The sequence below is a fragment of the Lingula anatina genome, chromosome 5 (assembly GCF_051362555.1).
Source record: "Lingula anatina isolate TDL-2025a chromosome 5, LinAna3.0, whole genome shotgun sequence".
NCBI lineage: Eukaryota > Metazoa > Brachiopoda > Lingulata > Lingulida > Lingulidae > Lingula > Lingula anatina.
The window spans coordinates 16,031,793-16,051,194 of record NC_141771.1 but is presented as its reverse complement, the minus strand read 5'-3'; the positions used below and the strand labels follow the sequence as shown (position 1 = coordinate 16,051,194).

General features: G+C 37.3%; 2 protein-coding genes across 14 annotated transcripts in view; both read left to right on the top strand.

The window, feature by feature from the left end:
- LOC106181789 (ecdysone receptor) overlaps positions 1-12,704 on the top strand; it is an 81,712-nt gene extending 69,008 nt beyond the window's left edge. For all 6 annotated transcript variants that reach the window (XM_087013181.1, XM_087013186.1, XM_087013182.1 and 3 more), the window contains exons 7-10: positions 675-961; positions 2,593-2,745; positions 3,571-3,793; positions 4,151-12,704. In XM_087013181.1, the coding sequence (XP_086869307.1) occupies positions 675-961; positions 2,593-2,745; positions 3,571-3,793; positions 4,151-4,392 (905 nt within the window). In that variant the 3' untranslated portion in view covers positions 4,393-12,704. The remainder of the gene's footprint in view (positions 1-674; positions 962-2,592; positions 2,746-3,570; positions 3,794-4,150) is intronic.
- Positions 12,705-17,552: 4,848 nt separating this feature from the next.
- The window catches only part of LOC106181790 (gamma-aminobutyric acid type B receptor subunit 2), a 32,303-nt gene continuing 30,453 nt past the window's right edge, over positions 17,553-19,402 (top strand). For 3 of the 8 annotated variants that reach the window (XM_087013253.1, XM_087013252.1, XM_087013249.1), the window contains exon 1: positions 17,554-17,791. The gene's annotated coding sequence lies outside the window, so the exon portion shown is untranslated. Of the gene's footprint in view, positions 17,896-19,402 lie in introns of all 8 variants that reach the window. The other 5 variants (XM_087013256.1, XM_087013255.1, XM_087013254.1 and 2 more) reach the window with 3 other exon arrangements.

The following is a 19,402-nucleotide window of genomic DNA, read 5'->3' as shown; positions in this document are numbered from 1 at the left end:
CATGCTTTATATTTCACAACTTGTCACATTGTAGAATGTGAAGGGTGTGGAAAAGAATCGATATCTGAAAGGGAACGTGAGTTAATGATGATGATGCCTCAAATCCCAAAGTGCTTACTTTTTTTCCAGTTAATTAATTTGGTGTTTCGGATAGTACATTAAGCCATTTTCTTAGCAGTTGTTCTTTTTTTTTACAGAATTTTTTAAAAGTCAGATTTTTTATTATTATTATTATGAAAGACAATATGTTGGCCATGCTTACAGTTTTTACTATATAAAAATAGGAACCAGAAAAGCACTTGGAAACCACAGAACCCCTCAAAGGCAGTGCCATTGTCATCAATTCTAATCTTGAAATTAATAAATAGTCACCAAAATATAATCGTTTGTTACATTTTCCACTTCTGACAGTTTCTGAAAATTTTCGTCTAAATCCATCCATAATTTTTTGCTAGAAGGTGCTAACAGACTGAGACAGACGAATGGATCCAATCACATAGCTTCCTTGGCAGAACTAATAAGTTTTACATAACATGAATTTTATTTTTGAAAAAATTGATATAATTTATTTCAGAAAAAAATTTTTTATGCTTATAATGACTTACTAGTAATATGACCTCTAAAAATACAGTGTTGAAAAAAAACTTTTAAAGTCAATGTTTTTTATGTTTTAGGCCTTCTGTCGGATGAACAATGTAAAGCTCGAGATGCCAGAAGGAAATCAAAAAACGTAGGTCAGCGTAAAGGCCATCCCAGTCCCGACAGTAACACGGGCACCAATGTTGCAGAGTTAAGTAATAGCAGCAAAGACACTGGTCGCAGTAATAGCGCTAGTGGCAATGACATTACTCAGGATCCTCTGTCCGAAATCACAGAGAAGGAGAAAGTGCTTGTGGAAATGCTGGTGGTTTATCAGGATCAGTATGAGATAGCCAAGGAGGAGGATATTAAAAAAGTCTCTGTGAGTATAAAGTACAATGTAGATGGAACCAGGCAAGGCTTGGACCATCTGTTACATTGTTTGTGGTTCCAATGGGTTTTATTTACAGGCCCGTACCCAGCTACTGCGTAATTGCAACTGAAAATGTGAACCTTTTGTCATGAAACCTTAGTTAACCAAGATCAAATTTACCCAGAGTGTTCCTTTTCCCAGCAAAAAGGGTGGTTCTTTCAAACCCCCGAACCCCCCCCCTCCCCCTGGTTGAAGACCTGATTTATTACTATTTTCGTGATAATTAATCACCTACTTTCCAATGTGTTTATGAAAAAGATTGGTTTCGCTATTGTCATCTTGTCACAAGCACATTATCAGGTTGAATGCCCACAGGTCATGGTTCCAAGGTTTTTTTTTTTTTATTTAATGATGTTTAGTGATAATCAATTACTTACTTTGGAACAAGGTATTTATGAAACAGGTTTTTGCTATTGTCACAAGTATGGCACGCCAAAGCGGAAAAATTTCAAGACGGGAAAATTTCCTTCAAGACATCGAAAATACATTCAAGACACAAATATTTTGTCTCAATTCATACATTTCCATCATCTAGATTTGAAAAATGGCTTCAAATCGGAAATTTTCATTCAAAACAACAGAATATCAGTGCAAGATAAATTTTAGTTCAAGACGGCAAAATCGCCTTCAAGACAGCAAAATTGGCTTCAAGATTCACGTGACTCGTCAAGATTCACGTGACTCCACCGAACGATGACGTCACCACATCAAACATGGCGAATTTGCCGTCTTGAACTAAAATTTATCTTGGGTATCAAATCTTTTCTGTCGGAAGATGGTCAAAAATGGAGGATGGATTAACAAATTAAAGATAATATGGAAAACCGTCAGAAAATATCTCTGGATCTGCCCCTGAGAAACAAACTTTGGTTGACAATTATGCAAAATGAATATTTTGGCTGAAATTTATTTCTTTAAATTATTTATTTATTTATTTATTTATTTAATTTTTTTTTTTTTTTTGTGGGAGGCAAATGTGAACTGATGAACATTGTACATCTGAAATGGTTCAGTTGTTGACACCATCACAAGTCAATCATGTTATAATGCTGGTGATTAAAACTCCCAGTAAGCCATTTTTGTAATGTATTTGATCATGCAAGAAGGACTGCATATTTCTGATTTAATTTTGTTTGCATATTTCTTTAATTTTTGTTGGCTAGTCCTCTTTCTTTTTTAAAAATCTTTAAAGATTTCTCAAAATTATTTAGCATCCTTTTCCTTGGAAGAAATTAATCCCTTTTAAGTGACGTAGAGTGCACACTATAATTTTATTTTACAGGGTTTGGAAGTAAAATATAAAGAATGTCCAATATTATCCTATGGCATTTCTTCTTTGTTTTATGGACATTCGAAAATTACTGTGGATGAATTGCTATTGATAATCAACACTTTTGCAAGTTACAGAATTTTGTCAAAATCTTTTCTCAAACGGGCCCTCACACTTTTTTGTCAGATTTCTTTTGAAATAACTTACTTGTGAGGTGACCTTCAAGACCATAATTTGCAGAAGGGTCACATAAGCAATGTATTTTTTTCACTGACACATTCTATATAGATTTCTTAAAATCATTTTCCAGCAATTTAGTAGTAACTGTGAAAACGTCACTGAGATGATATTCATACAAATGGCAGAAATGACAATACTGGTGACGCAACTTATCGTGGAATTCGCCAAACGGCTTCCTGGGTTTATGACACTAGGGAAAGAAGATCAGATAATTTTACTAAAAGTGAGAGGATAATCTTTTTGTTACTTCTGATAATATGTATGGTTGTTTTAAAATAATTTGTTTAATGATGAAGTTGTATTATCACACTAAAAATATAAATAAAATGGATTAATGTTTTGTACTTTACACTCTTTACTTCATATTTGTATGTAAATATATATTCTTTGGGGGGGGGGGGGTGATTGTCCTAGAATCGATTCAGTTATCTGATACATTAATAGAATACATTAAGAATGCACAGAAAATGTAGAATCCTTCCAAGCACTGTATACATGTGTACTAAAAAAACATAACTTCTGTATTTAATGAAACAGCACATTCTACTTAAATGAATGGCTTGCTAGTTGGTATGTTGGATTTATAGGTTTGAATAGTTGGTTGTTTGGTGGAATGTGGGCGTTGTTGGTTGAATGGTTGATTGATGGTTGGGTTATTGTATGGTTGGTTGTTTGGTTGAATGTAGGCATTGTTGGTTGGTTGATGGTTGAGTTTTTGGTTGTTTGGTTTTTGGTTGGATGACCTTTAGTTTAGTTGTTTGGTAGTTGCTAGAGTGGCTGGATGGTTTGATGGCTTTTTTTTTTTTTGGAGGGGGGGAGGGCACGGGGGGGATGATGTGGTAAAGGTTGTTTGTTGGTTGGGTGACTGTTTGGTTGGTTGATTTGTTGGTTTGATGGTTGTTTTCTTTTAGGATAAATGTTTTGTTGATGGATTTAGGGTTGGTTGAGTGTTTGCGTGGTGATACTAGTATAGGTATTTTTGGTGAGTTCATACATGTACAATTTAAGTTTACAATCAATTATAAAAGAGATCTCCCTTAATTCACAGGGCTCTGCATGCGAGGTGATGATGCTTCGGACAGCTAGGCGATACGACCTCAATACAGACACAGTCGTTTTTGGGGACGGGCAGCCCTACACTCGTGATAATCTCAGGTTCGCAGGTCTCAAGGACTTTGTAGATAGCATGTATAACTTCTGTCGTACCATGGGACTACTCCATGTGGATAATGCAGAGTATGCTCTGCTCACATGTATCTGTGTTTTTTCAGGTAAGTTCTGGTTATTGTCAACTAGTGCCTGGAGAGAGAGAGAGAGAGAGAGAGAGAGAGGCTTACATTGATGAGCTTTATGTGACCTCACCCTATAAAACATAAATAAAATTAAGATTTTGTGAACTGAAGAATTTGATATATGAGAGAGAGAGAGAGAGAGAGAGAGAGAGAGAGGTCTTTAAATGGTTATGCCCTTTGGGAAAAACAAAGTGAAAGTTTTGCTTCATCCAAGCTTTTTTTACTGAGATGATGAGAAAATTAAATATAATACTGAATCTTAGATGAAACGGAGGTTATTATGCTCTTTCTTTGAGGAACAGAGCTGACAAATTTTTTGTTTTTATTATTTTTCAGAGCGCACTGGTCTTTCAGAGCCCCAAAAGATAGAGAAAGTTCAGGAAATGTACGTCCGTGCACTACAAAACTACATGAAGGCCAAATACGTGAAAAAGAACCAAAACTTTGCCAAACTCTTGATGAAGCTCACGGAATTGCGTACCCTAAGTGTCGAACATTCGGAGGTCTTACTCGCTCTCCGGGTCCAAAAAGGATCGCTGCCACCTTTGCTCATGGAATATTTTGATATAACAGAATAACTTTAACAAAATTTTATATCATGGTATTGGTAATAATAGGGTAGGAGAGAGAGAGAGAGAGAGAGAGAGAGGTGTGCGTTAGTCCACCCTTTCCTATTCCCGCTTCATGGTGCTCAAAAAGTACTTCATTCCATCAAACCAGGTTCTAAGTGCATTTTCTCCACAGTGCGGCTTTAAAACTTGTACAGGATTTGGTAGGGTGCATTACCGGATGCTGTGGCATTTTGTAATGAAAAATATGTTGTGTTGCACAGTAATGATATACTGCAAATAACACTGGGATGGTATTTGTAAGTGCAGAGAACACTTTTCCAGCATTTATCAAGGACGCCGTATTGCAGATTGTATGACAAAGATGCCACAGCAGTTTATATTCCAATAATGGTTTCGTTGCCCCTGAACTGATGTAATCCACATTAAGCAAATTACTGAAAATTGCTCATTTAGCACCGAGAGGCAGTTACTGTAATAACTGTAATAACTTCATCTAGACAGGGTAAAGGTGGAATGTATAAATTGCAACCGGGAAAACTGCAATTAGATACGACTCAAGAAAAGGGAGCTAGTTGAAGTACAGGTGGTCATTTGCTGGGCACAGCTTGCTGCACGCAATTCAGTTTTGAGAAGGAACACTTGGCTGCACTGGATACAGCCAAAGATGAGGCTATTGCAGTTTACTCTGGATTGTAAATGGAAAAACCCACTGAGAGAAATACAGTTCAGTCCAAGAAAACATCATACCTCAGACTTTCGACAATGGTGTAACTATTGTTAAAATGGTGAAGAAAACTGTGTGCCTGATTCCCCTGCATTTATACCAGGAACTGCAATTGATTGAAATTACTTTTCTCTGTGGTGGAATATTAATTGGCAGGTAAAGAAGATAGCTCCCTGTGCATCATGAGCATCATGGGATATTACCCCACATGCATCATGGGACACGTCCCCACATGCATCATGGGATACTCAGTTGAGCAGTATAACTGGTCCAAAGGAACTAACTGTGAATCATGTCGGAGACATAATGACAGTTCAACTGTGATGGAATACAGAATTCTTTTGTGAAAGAAAAAAATCTTGACCCATCAGGCAAAGGTGAAGGTGCAGTCCAAAACATCTGGGGATTTTCTATGGCAGCTACGGCATTCAATTTGAGACAAGTCACATACATTTTGTCCTTAATTATGGTGCAGAGCACAAGCATAGTAATTAAATTATTTACTTTTGTTCATTAAGAAAACCAATTATATAGTAGTCTGAGATTACAGGATATTGGCCCAAGCTTTGTAAATGGTGGGATGGTTGGGGACTTTTTGATGAATTGAAGAAGCATGAAATGTAAGATTGTTTCTGATGGAAAGATTCAGGCTTAAGAAAACATAAAAGATATGGCGCTTGTTTTGATGGAACCGAAAAAAAAATGTAAGTCAATGCAAGATGTTGCATCACTTTAAGAGGATGGACAAGTGAGTGATAATGGTGGCAAATTGGCAGTGAGATGAATAAAGATCTTTTACAGGAACTCCATAGAAAATACTCAAGGAGAATGCATGGCGTGCCTACTTGTACATGAAAATTGTTATGGGAAAGCAGATCAAGTCATGATATGGGTAAAGGCCTGTAGCTAGTAATTTCAGAGATATGGGGGGGGGGGGTCTTTTAATGAAAAAGTGGACTTTTTACCATAAAATTCTCTTGTACATAGATCAAATTTTACCCAGAGTGGACCTTTTCCCAGCAAAAAGGGTGGTTCTTTCAAACCCCGACCCCCCCCCCCCCCCCTCGACTACTGGCCTGGTGTATATGATGTTAATATTGTTTCCTGGTTATCTCAAATTTTTTCATGGGATGTTTACTGCACATATTGTTTTTCAATCATACATTAAACAGGTTAAATCAAATTTTGAGTCAAAATGATCCTCGCTAGAGGCTCAGATAAGTAGACATAGGCCCCACTTAGAATAGATGATCCATGTATTAACTGATCCGCGACTAAATATGGCCGACCACACTTCAGAAGAGATGCCGCTGATTCTCGATGGCCACCCCGCCTCTACACAAGCCATCGCTGCAGTGACCTAGCAATTAAACCTCGGAGCCAAGGTTTATTCCCTTTAATGGCATGTGTGGAGGCGGGGAGACCATCAGGAATCAGCAGCACCTCTTTTGAAGTGTGGTCGGCCATATTTAGTCAGCAGATCAGTTAGTGCTCGGATAATCTATTCTGTATGGGGCCATAGAGCAGATATTCTGTCGTAAGTGTAATGTGAGGTTGGATATTGTGTACTAAATATAAATATTACTGTCACAGTGAGGTGAAGTCATGGTCCATCAACACAAGTTATATTGCTTTTTTAATTCACGTTTTTTTTTTTTTTTCTTTAATATAAACTGGGTTTTAACATGAGAGGGTTTGTACAGTTTACAAAGGGAAATATAAACCAGGAAATTTTTTAAGCCATGTCTGTAATACCATCTTTATAAGTTCGTGAATTAACTCAGTGAAGGTGAGATGCTGCCCTTGCCATTTCATGTTTTCTAACTCATCAGCAATAAATTGTACAGGTTTTATTTAATTAAGGAACACATTGTGTTACAGACCTCTTTGTAGAGGAAATTAATGTTTTTTTTCCCTTATCACCATGGTATATCATCTCTAAAAACAATGAAAAATGACAATTTCTTTATTCTATGATCCCAACTTTTGACCCTCTCATATAATGCATACAGACACTGATGAATTGTCTACGTAGTTATTAATAAATTTAGAATTCCTTAAATGGTTTACCGATATTAATTCTCTCAAAGGTTTTGGATGTTATATACCTTGGTGCATAATGGAGAATTTGGTGTAGTTTAATTGAAAAATATTATAGCTATTATTTATATATGTGAAGGTCTTACGTGAATGTATTAATATTCATTTGGGTCATGATTAGATTTCTTTATTGATGAGACTGATTTTTAACAATATTTGTTAAATTTTGTCCTGTGTTGGTTGTAGATGTGAATATATATCTACATTTTTTTTTTTTTTTTTTTTTTTTTTTTTACGACTTTGGTCATACTCCCTATGTGTTCACTTCATTTGTTGTAACAGGTGATTTGTAAACTTGGATCAATTTCTGCACAGAACTTGTAAAAGGCACATGCAAAAATTACAAAATGAAAAAAAAAAGTTTTGTGTGTGTCTCAGTGGGAAACCGTGAGCTTTGGAATTTGCAGTTTGCAGGTGACTTGCCCAATTTCTCTGTCTGACTTAAGGAAATATTTCTTATTTTTCTTGGTAATAATGTATTTGGAGGGAATGCTTTTTTTTCTGAATTGGTAATAATACTTTTGGTTTTTATCTGCACAGCATTTAAATACACGTTTTGTTTTATCTTAGAACTTATTTTCCCTATAAAAGAAGAACTGTAGTGCCACTTATTTTAATTTATTTTATAGTATTTTGGTGGCTGCTGCATCAATTAATTTACATGTAAAGAAGCATATAACTTTTAAATTGTAAGTCTGTATTTTTGTATAGAACAGTAACATTCATAAGGAGTGAGTCTGTGTGCTTATTGTGCATATCTTTATAAGTTTTAATCTGATTTATATTTTTGCTTGTACACTATTCCATGGGGGGTGGGGGGGGGGTGTCACCTAGCATAGGCCTATAACGTTGAGACTGATTGTACAAAAGATATCTTGGGTTTGGACATGAAATTTTGTAGAATCCAGAAAGAAGAAAAAGTCAAACAAAATTTATTCTATTTTTAGGGCTATGTGTGAAGTCAAGAACATAAAACATATCAATCTATTTTGAAATATTCCGCCAAAACAGCTCTGAAATTGTGGTTCATTTTTTTCTTGTTTTTTTTTTTTTTTTTTTTTTATGCTGGGGAAGAGATTTGTGGTTCCTAAGTACGGTATCTTTATTTTGTGTACCATAATTTGTTTGTCGGGTTCTGTAGGATATACCTGTACACTATTTAAAGGACAACTTGTTGTAGCAGGGGCGGATTTAGGGCGTCTTCTGGGTCTTCCGGAAGACGGTCAGATTTTCAAATTTACACGGATGGGTATCTAATTTTACTCTGTCGGAAGACGGTCAGAAATGGAGGATGGATCAACAAAGATGATTTGGAAGACTGTCAGAAAATATTTCTGGATCCGCCCCTGTGTAGTGAATATGAATTCGTTTTTGAACACCGATAGTGAAAGATAATTTCCTATTATTTAATCCCAGAAAAGCCGCCCCTTAAGAACAAGTTTGCATGGACCAAATTTAAAATGAAGACCTCTTCAGTTGTGAGATGTCATAGACAGGTCAATGAAACTAGGACAATGAATTGATATGAATTTTATTCATGGGGTGCTTGAACATGCTGTTGTATTACGTAGTAAATCTTGAAACTACCTATTCACCAACAAAGTTGTTCTGGTTCTGATTCCACATGCTGGTTGTTACAGTGTACATGATTGGGCGTTGTTTGTGGTGAACTTTGAAATCAGACTCCTTCCTGCCATGTTTGCTGTTTTTAATATTTGACTCACTGTTAGTATGGAGATACATGTAGAGGTTAGTATTTTCACTCGTAACGGTGAAAATAGAAATGTTGAACCCGAATTTGGGTTTATAGATCTCAGTTTTCTCAACAGTTGATTGCTAAAATGCTCCTTTGCGATTTAGGAAAATTACTGAAACTTTTTGAAAAATAAATATTGTCCTTATAGGCCTATATACGTCTATAGATCAGTGTACGTTTTGCACAGGAATTAGCCAAAGATGTTAAAGGGACAACGACTGTTCGTATGAGATTCATATTTCACAATATTAACATTGTACACAACTCATAGAAATATAATAAACTACATTTGTCCACCAAAACAGCAGTTATCGCAATTATTTTGGAGTCTGTGTTTGCCATCAGACCACATGGATCTTCATAGATGCGGAAATCCCATTTACCCTAGAAAGCCCGTTTTTTTTTTTTTTTTTTTTTTTTTTTTTTTTTTTTTTTTTTGCCAAAACGAACAGTTGTTATCCCTTTTAACATGCTTTAACATGGTAATATATTTGGCACTACAATACAAGTTTTACAAAACAAACGTTTAAGGTTTAACATGTGTCCTACCAAAATATGTTAGTTGAGGTAATGCAGTCCAGTGCCATCCCAACGTTCTTGTTTGTTCTACCGAAATTGTTCCAAGAAAATTTTCAAACATTTGTTCACTTGATTGTTACAAATTTCTTATTCAGGGTTATAGAATAATGTTCACGGAAAAGGTGACAAGTGGCTCGACAGTAGCAATAATTTTTACGAAATGTACCTCCGCCAAGGAGCTTATGTTTTCGCCTCTGTTTGTCTGTTCGTCACCAGCCTAATTAAAAAAGTTATGGATAGATTCTGAAGATATTCCCAGGAAAGGTCAGAAATGGGCTAACTGAAAGATATAAGAACTGTTCGTATGAGATTCATACTTCCCATTGAAAACATTGTAAACAACTCGTAGAAATATAAGAAATTTCATTTTACCAGCCGAGCAGCGGTTATCACAATTGTTCTGGAAGTTGTGCTTGCCATTAGACCGTGTGGACCTTCAAGTGGTAGATGGCTTTACCTCTGTAATGATCCCTGAAGAGATTGCATGACAAAAAATTAATAATTATAAAAATAAATTAATAAAAACTTGAGAAAGACGAGCTTTTGAACGTCGGAATGGATTCGTTAACCATTCGCAAATATGGGAAAATAGTCGTTTACCCAAGGAAAATCTGTTTTTTGGCCAAAACGAACAGTTGTTATCCCTTTCAAAGCGATAATATTTTGGTGATGGCCCTTCGGCTAACTAACGGTTACTCATTTGTTTTGGCGGAGGTCTGCGTTCTCTGAGTACTTTTCTAGCTTTATTAGTACCACCAGCGTATACGCTGGCGGTACTCATGGTTTTAGTCCAGACCCGTCTCGTACAGCTCCGCCGGCTCCGCCGGCTCCGCCGGCTCCTGCAGCTCCGCCGGCTCCTGCGGCTCCGCAGTCGGGCGCCGGAAACAAGTCACCGTTACCGCTTCTCCTCCTAGACTGCTAGGACCTGTGTCCCCATCTCTTGGATTTAGGTCACATATAATCTTAGCTTGAACACCCTGGTTTTTTGTCTCTGTCGGTGCATTGGCCTGGGCGTGACACTTGTTGAAATGCACCCTTGTCAAAATTTTTGAAAATTCAAGGCTAAATATCTCCCAAACCAAAGGAATTATGGGAAAAATTACTACAGAAGTCTGACCGAAAGTCATATGTGGAGATTCCAAATATGCCCTTTGATTTGACTTTTGACCTTTTTTTCAAGGTCAAACAAGCCAAAATTTTCTAAATATGGGAATTTTCTGCAAAAAAATATTTGTTTGTGCTATTTTTTGGAAACTACACAGATCTAAGCTCTCCTGTTATAGTGAGGGGTTACAATTGGGGACTCCTTTCATCTTTGGGAGTTTGGGGTCAATCGGTGCATTTTCACGGGAGAAGCAGCCATTAGATACCGAAACTGAAAACTTGCTTTTATTCTGGAATGGTAAATGCCGGAGACGTTTGTTCATCGCATTTTGTAGAACTTGTCAAGTGCAATACTGGAGGTGGTGTCCATTTTTTTGTTTTCGATATGCTTTAGGCATTGCGCTATATCAAAAATTACAACATCGCAATATTCAGTGGGGAAAATGTTAAATATTCCAAAACTGGCAGAGATACGCCCATAGTTACTATTGAACTTGAATAGGAAGTTATATACAAGTAATCTAACTGTGACCTTTGAATTGACCTTTGACCTACTTTTCACCATGAACTGAACTTTGCAAATTTTCTAGCCCTTATATCTCCAAAACTGGCAGAGATACACCCATAGTTACTATTGAACTTTAATAGGAAGTTATATACTGGTAATCTAACTGTGACCTTTAAATTGACCTTTGACCTACTTTTCACCATGAACTGAACTTTGCAAATTTTCCAGCCCTTATATCTCCAAAACTGGCAGAGATACACCCATAGTTCCTGTTGAACTTGAATAGGAAGTCATATACTGGCAATCTTACTGTGACCTTGAAATTGACCTTTGACCTACTATTTATGATGAACTGCACTTTGCATGTTTCCTGGCCTTCATATCTCCAACATTGGCAAAGAAATGCCCATAGCTACTATTGAACTTGTATTATAGGAAGTCATATACTGTGACCTTGAAATTGACCTTTGACCTACTTTTTTACCTCAAACTGAACTCTGCATATTTTCTTGCCCTTCATATCTTCAAAACTAGCAGAGATCTGCCCAGTGTTGTCCCTAGGTTTTCTCTTTTGTCAGCATTCCGGTATATGCATTACTGATAATGCATTTCACAGGAGTGATCAGTGTTAGAAAAATACAGGTTAATTTGGACATCTCCTTGATTGGACCATTTTAACTGTTATTTTTTTTCGATTTTTTTTTTCACATTTTGAGAACTCTTGTTTATTGCATTTTATAGAGCTTGTCAAACACAAGACTGGTGGTGGTGTCCAATTTTTTTTTCTTTTTTTTTTTTTTTTTGGGGGGGGGGGTCCATACGAATGCGCTTACTCCAGCTGGTGGTACAATATCCAGAGGCGGTATCGCCTCTCTGATCCTCTAGTTGTACTCCACATTGTTCTTTCCAAAATTTCCGTTTTAAGAATGCCGAATGGGATGCGGGGCAGTTGGCCTTATACCCTCGCCTCTCCCCCCCCTCCAGTCCGCCTCTCAGTTTTGCTCACTTGCCAAACTCTGTGATAGACTTGGTAATACTACCCTCTACCGGGGCGACAGATTGATTTTTCACAAGATATCCACAGATATGTCTTCAGATATGTCTTTATGTCATTTGATTTTCTGACTTTGGGAAAATTTGCCTGTAATATCTGCCACCCTGGTAGAGGGCAGGGTACTCGCACGCGTGCGTATCATTATTGTATGATTATATTTGTACATAGGGTACCATAACCGTATGATGTACATTTTGTACCTTTTAGATTCTTTGAATTTTTTTCTTCAGATTTAAACTGACGTTGTTGGGTCCTTGTTGTGTTTAACTTTAAAATATTGACCTAAAGCATAAATATTTTCTTTCCGGTTTGAATTAAAGTTGAAATTTTGACATATTAATAGTTTTGAATCTGGGGAAGGGTTTAATTGATTTTGTCATGTTACGTTTTTGTTAACAGGTTATAGTTTAGTCTCCAGGGTTCTGAACATCATTGTGATGTACTTGTGACATACAGAAAAAAGTGCTTTGATAAAATAAACCATCTTTTTCAATGTGCGGTTGTAGATTTGATTTCATTCCTATAAAAGATATTGCGGTTACCCAGTAATTGTATGGCATATTTCTACGGGTATATATAGGAATCGACTCTTGTATGTTAACGAATGGTCGCATTCTGAACAGTGGACTAACAGATCCGCAGATCAAATATGGCGTCCCACTAAAAAGCTTGCCGTTTAATTCAGGATAAGACTCTGAATAGATTTCCTGTACGGATTACGCACCATGCATCCAAGTGGGTCGGCCATATTTGATCTGCGGATCTGTTAGTCCCCTGTTCTGTATGTGCCCATTGTGTTCAAATACATATAGCATAACCCCCATTTCATAAAAAAAACGATTTCAGAAGTTGACACAGCACCTTGTCACCTTCCACCGTCTTCCTTACTGCTCTGCATTCAATGCATGTGCCATTTTTCGATGGCTGATTCCAGAGATCCTTACCAACAGTGAATAAAATTCGCATATATACACTACCCCAAGACGGATACACTTTCCGGCAGCTGTAGGATAACTCTTAGTGCCGTAGTTGCGTCACAGAGTGGAGGGGGGGGCGGGAGTGCAAAAATAAATAAATAAATAATAATAAACCAGTGACACGACGCCAACTGTGTCACTCTGAGAATGACAAAGATGTCCAAGGGATATATCGAAATACGTGAGTGATTAAGTTTTTATTAATTTGTGACAAAAGAGTTATTCATTGCTATTGGGTCTGAATGTATGGTCAGACGTTCAGATAAGCGTGTGGAGCTGAGTATCAAAAAATTCAGTAGGAAATGGCGACATAAAGTCTTTTTTTATTTTTAAAGGTCAGAATAGGGAAAGATTAGTAGCCATGCTGGGTATGCAGACACAGAAAATAGGACATTATTAAACGCGGCCAAACAGACTGAAAAATACTAGTAATTATGAAAGTCGTATCGCTAATACTTCCTGCACAATAAGTCGAGTTCCCAGAATTACAATTAATAATTCTTGTTAGCAGCAGTCCACGCAGCAGATCAGCGACGCGTTTTCTGGAAACCCTGTTGGGAATCCAAAAGAGAAAACAGACACAGAAATTGCACTATTATGCTTTGTTCAAGAATTGGAATAATAGGAGTAAAAAGACTCACCTGAAATGTCACCAGTGTTACAATTGTTGGAGGTAGTCGGTTTGATAACGCTGTAAATGCGACTGCGGCAATTGAATCACGCTTCTTTAAAGATTTAATCGATAAAACAAGCCTGAACTGCAAAATATTACCAAGAAGATGAGGCAAGTTTTCAGATTAACATAAACTATCTTCATGCAGCACCATGCCGAAAGTTTTAGATCGAAAATTTGGTCTGCTACACGATTCTCAATACAGATCTATACAATATTTTTTTCTATCAAAACAGCTGCAATTTTTTCTTTTTTTTTCTTTTTTGGCCACTTTTATTTGTTTGGGGTCAAAGTACACTACAATTTTGGTCTAAAAGTCGAGACTAATTTTTGGGCTAATGCTTTTTTGACAAAACGGCAAAACAGAACCCATAATAGGCTTTGTCAAGAGCCAGACACGTACATGTGTAGTAGGGGGAGGGAGGGGGCGGAGTTTCGAAAGAACCGCCCTTTTGGCTAGAGAAGGTCCACGCTGAATCAAAATAAACCTAGCTTCAATGCCACTTCTCAAATTTTGCTTGAACAACGGAAGTAAAAAGGTCCACTTTTTCAAAAAAAAAAAAAAAAAAACTTCCACGTCCCTCCCACGCCCCCTCTGAAATCGCTGGCTTCATGTCTGAGAACCCTGATTATAAAGAATCGTGATGTCGTGCCACAGATAAACGGTGAAAAGAAGGATAATCTCTCATCTTTACCGGCACTAGAAACTGATTATTTCTTAGTAGCAACTTGTTTCGTGTTCGAAGTGTCTACGAAATCGTAGAGTAGTGCAACATATATATTATCTGCCTGTGGTTAAATAAATTGTCCTTGAGTACGTCTCTGTTATAGGTTGGCAGGTTTTGGGTTGAAGAGTTCAAAACGCTTACGCCAACTCCTATTTCCTACTTATAGACGACGTGGTATCGGTTTTATCTCCGTGAATAATGTTTTAGCATTAAGAAAAAAGTTGATTGTTGAGATTACTAATAGGCCTATATGTGTGAGTATAATAAAATAAGAATAAGAATAAAAATACTAATAATAATGATAAACAGTTCTTTTAAATCTCTCTCCAAATTCGTCTCAGCGCTGTGAGAAAAATAAGAATTCAGTTTTTCACTAAAATACATGCATATAGGTTCATGCACAAAGGCAGACAATATGAAAGACCTAACTGCACAACTGTAAAAATAGGATCAATGCAACAAATAAAACAGTTGTCTTGTAGACAAATAAGAAAAAAAAAAAAAAAAAGAATAGAAAAGTTTATTAAGAGGAAAAAACTAAATATAGAATTTAAAGAATGTCACCTCACACACCAATTTTGGTATATATAATTTTATGGAGATAAAATTTTATGATTTAAAATTTAAAATACAAAGTGGATTGACCTTCTGCATGTGGAACGCAGTGATCCCAAATAACTTGATCTAAGCAACGTACACTGACGCTACTTCTTTCCCAGATTACAACGCGATTTTGAGTGATTGACGTTGCAACCATTACCAAAAACATACGTTTGGGCCTAAGTGCGTGTCTCTTAGCAAGAACGCTGTTAATTGAGTCCATCTTTTTTAGCTGTGGAAAGGAGATCTGCTCCTTGACTTCAACTTCGCTTGTTGGTGACGCCAATCACGGCGACATAAGTCAGTCAAAATGATATAACTTCCATGTGCCAGCCATTTAACGCGTGGCCAGAACAGAAGTTAATAACAATATCGTCAGAGCGCTGACGTCTTTCTTTTGTGTCCTTTGCAGTGACGTTTTCGAGTGGGCGAAGCGAGCAGACAAGTCATTACCAATCAAAAGAAATCACCCCAGTGTCAATTTCACGTGACTTCTGTCTGTGAAAAAATAAAATACATGTATATACGTATGTAATGTTGTTTATCCCTAGACATACGCGTATCATTACCAGTGCCAAAATATGCTCTCGTCAATTACATGTGCACTTTATATTTGCGAATAAACAGAAAGAGATCTAGAACGATGCTGTAGAGTTTCAAGGTTCGCTCTACACTGTATCTGTTCGCTTGGTTTCTTTTGTTTTTCTTTTTATTGTGTGTGTGTGCGTTTGTGTGTGAGTGTGTGTGTGTGTGTGTGTGTGTGGATGTGTGTGTGTGTGTGTCTGAGTGTGTGTCTGAGAGAGAGAGAGAGAGACAGAGAGAGAAAAAGGGTGAGGGGTTAATATCCTCTTTCAGATGCCCATTGTCGCAGCTGGCATTACTGAAATGTGGTAGTTGAGAAAAACAAAAGGTGGGAATTGCGGTTTAGTGAACCAAACATTGCTTCACTGAGAAAACATTACGTGTGGGTGTGTTTTACACCGCCAGAACCATCATGTTACACTTTCCAATTACGCTCGATCTACTAACGCATTGCTCCTGTTAACTCTCCATGACTCCAGATTCCAATTTAAAATGATAGGAAACGTTTGCCGAATATCATACTCGAGGCTTTTTTTTCATTCCCATAAGGGTCTGTTGGGGGGGGGGGGGGGGGGTACGATCAGAGTTCACGTGAAATAAAATCATCAATTCGCAAATCACAGCAAATAAAATTTTATACTTATCTCGCTGATAATGCGAGTCGAAAATCACTGATCATTCGTTTTACGAATGACGAAGAATAAAAAGCCGCAGTCACGGGAATAGGGTGCTTCACGTATCTCGGGAAATAAAACGTGGATTTCAAAGTAAACAAAGGGACCCCCTATAAGAGACCCCCTACATTTCACAGATAACGCTACATAAAAAGAACGTTCAAGCATCATGGGAAATCAAAATTGACTCTCGTAGTACGGTCACGTATGAGAGCAAAAAAAAAAAAATTATTTACATGCAGACAACTGGCCGATCATTTAGCATTTGTTTTGCAACCAAAGCGATATTTGTGCTCCTTTCTACGACCGCAGCGATGCCAGTTTCATGGTGGCAAAAAGGACGCCATCCGGCCAGTGTAAACGGGGTTTAAGCAAAACCATTCCATGCCTGATAATGTGCGTGTTCTTGCTCGTGGAGGCGTGCAAGCATATCCCATGCTAAATTCCATGACCTCTCGGCAAGCCAATTAACTGATTATCAGAGGGCAAATTTATGCACACAAAATACGCAAGACTGCCTCGCCTATGGAATTTTTAGATGATATATTGGTAGGGATCAGCTTGACTAGATTACATCAATTTCCTAATGAATGAGTCAGTTCAGCGTGCGTGCCTTACTCCGCGAGACAGACCTATGCTCGAACCGATCCGCTGACTGACAGATCCCCCCCACCCCCACCCCCATCCACCCCCCCCCCCCAAAAAAAAAAAAACACACACACACATACACACACACACCAAAAGTATCGAAATAGTATAAAAAGTTTTAATTCTGTAGTCATGATATTACTTGAAAAAATTGACAGAGGCAATAAAAAATGCGTAAATAATTGATACCCCGACGCCAACACGACAATCACGCTGCCAAGTTGATGCAGAAATTAGCACCTGTCCATTATCAGCGCAGACGACAAAATCGGTTGCAGACGACAGTCGTTTGATGTGTTGAACGACTTATACGGGTAAACTAAAACACGTCGTTAAAATTAACTGCTGTCGTTTCAACGTACGTTTTACCGACGACGATGGAGGATTGGGAAAAAACGACAGTGAGCGACACAGATGCAGTGCCATCTGGTAGAAGATAATGACATCAATCAATTCGCGTCTTCATTAGCTTTCCGTTGTCATAACACCGTGACAAGTGCTAGTCACAGGTCAACGCTTTGGTCAGGGTGAGAGACAGAACAGTTAGAATTCACGGTGAGCACTCAGGGGACAGTGGACGTTTGTATTGATAAAAAGGCAGTGACTGACCAAAAGAGATCGAAAACGAAAACGATCAAAGTCCTTATAATTCAGAGGTGATATTAATAGTCGTGGTGGGAATCGGCACAGGAAACCAAGTGAGTGATAAAAAAACTTATAAACACTGTTTAGATTTTTTTGAATAATCGTCCACAAAAAGGTCTAAAGGGAATTCCAGCTGTTGACGTTATCACTGTAAGCGGTGAGTATGAAATTATGTTTATTTTTATATACGATAACTATCAAACACAAGCCGGTATACGTTCATACAGTTACTATACAGCCAACCTGGACCTAGGCATTCATCAGACTGAGGAAGGACCACATTGTACGTCCAGGTTGACCGTAAGCTAACGGTATGAAGGTAATTCGGCTTGTGTTTGATAATCATATAGGATACAACTACATGTACGAAGCTCATGCATATTTTTGTTATGTTTAATTTTGTTCTTTTTCCATTAAGCGTGTCATGATAAGAATTAAGCCAACTTTGGCTTTCGTCTGTGATAATAATAATAATAATAATAATAATAATTCATTTATTTATTTAGAGTCAAAAATCCATCAAATATGTTATGTAGATTTCCCAAATAAAATACAATACAAACAAAATGAAAAGTAAAGAGGATCAATTTAGCTAAAAGTAATGTTATTTAAAAAACAAAAAGAAAGATGTCAAATTATAATGTTATGTATAAAATGACCTGTCATGAAACTTTTTTATTTTTAAAAGATAGGTTTTAGTGCTTTTCCAAAATCATCTGCTGGGCTTATTATTCCTATTATATATTATAATACATTCCTTAATTCTGATGGTGACTTATTCCATTCATACTGGGCCGGGCATTCATAGGATTTTTCTCCGAATATTTTAAGCGTTTTACATTGAGGTTTTAATAATAACTGGTCCTGAGATCTAAACGTGCGCTTTGATGAACCATTGTGTCGTAGCCTATATTGCACACCCTGCTAGAAACTCGAACAGTGCCACTGTGAGAAATCTCACCTCTTTCTGTTTTGCCTGGGGTCGGTTTTAGCAAATGACTTTAGCTAAGAATTTTTTCTTTTAAGAAGCTTAAAAAATTTAAGAAACTTTCAGGATCAATAATTATGTTGTAATTCAGTTCAAGATGAATCCACAGCAGTCCACTTGAATAAAGAAAATAGTGGTCTGGAACATTAGCAGTGCCTTTCTCACAATTAAACATACATATTATTTATGTCTCCTCATTAACCCAAGCGAAAGTATAAGTAAACGGCAAACAGAATATTATATGGTGTTCGAAACTTGGCCGATGACGTCCGCTTTTATTGAAAGGTCCCTCTAATAAAAGAATTGTGTAAAGTTATTACATAGCATTAGATAATGTTGAGTAATTTAAAATAACGTTATGTAATGGCATAAATAATAAATATCCAAACAAATAGTGCACATATTTTCATTTGTTGGGTATCCTATTCGATTTGGATAGAGAAATTTCAAGTAAAAAAAGGTAAAACCATGCATATATGCAGAGGCGGATCTAGGATTATTTGAAGGGGAGGGGGAGGTCCTCGGATGCGAAGCCGACCCTTCCCCCTCCCACTTGGAGTGGGGTTCGGGGCCCTTTAGCGGGCCCCAAAAATTGTTGGTAGGGCGAAGAGTGTCATTTGGTACGGTTTAGACCTACACGTATGATTCAGTTAGTCAAAAGTCTAATTTCAAGAGG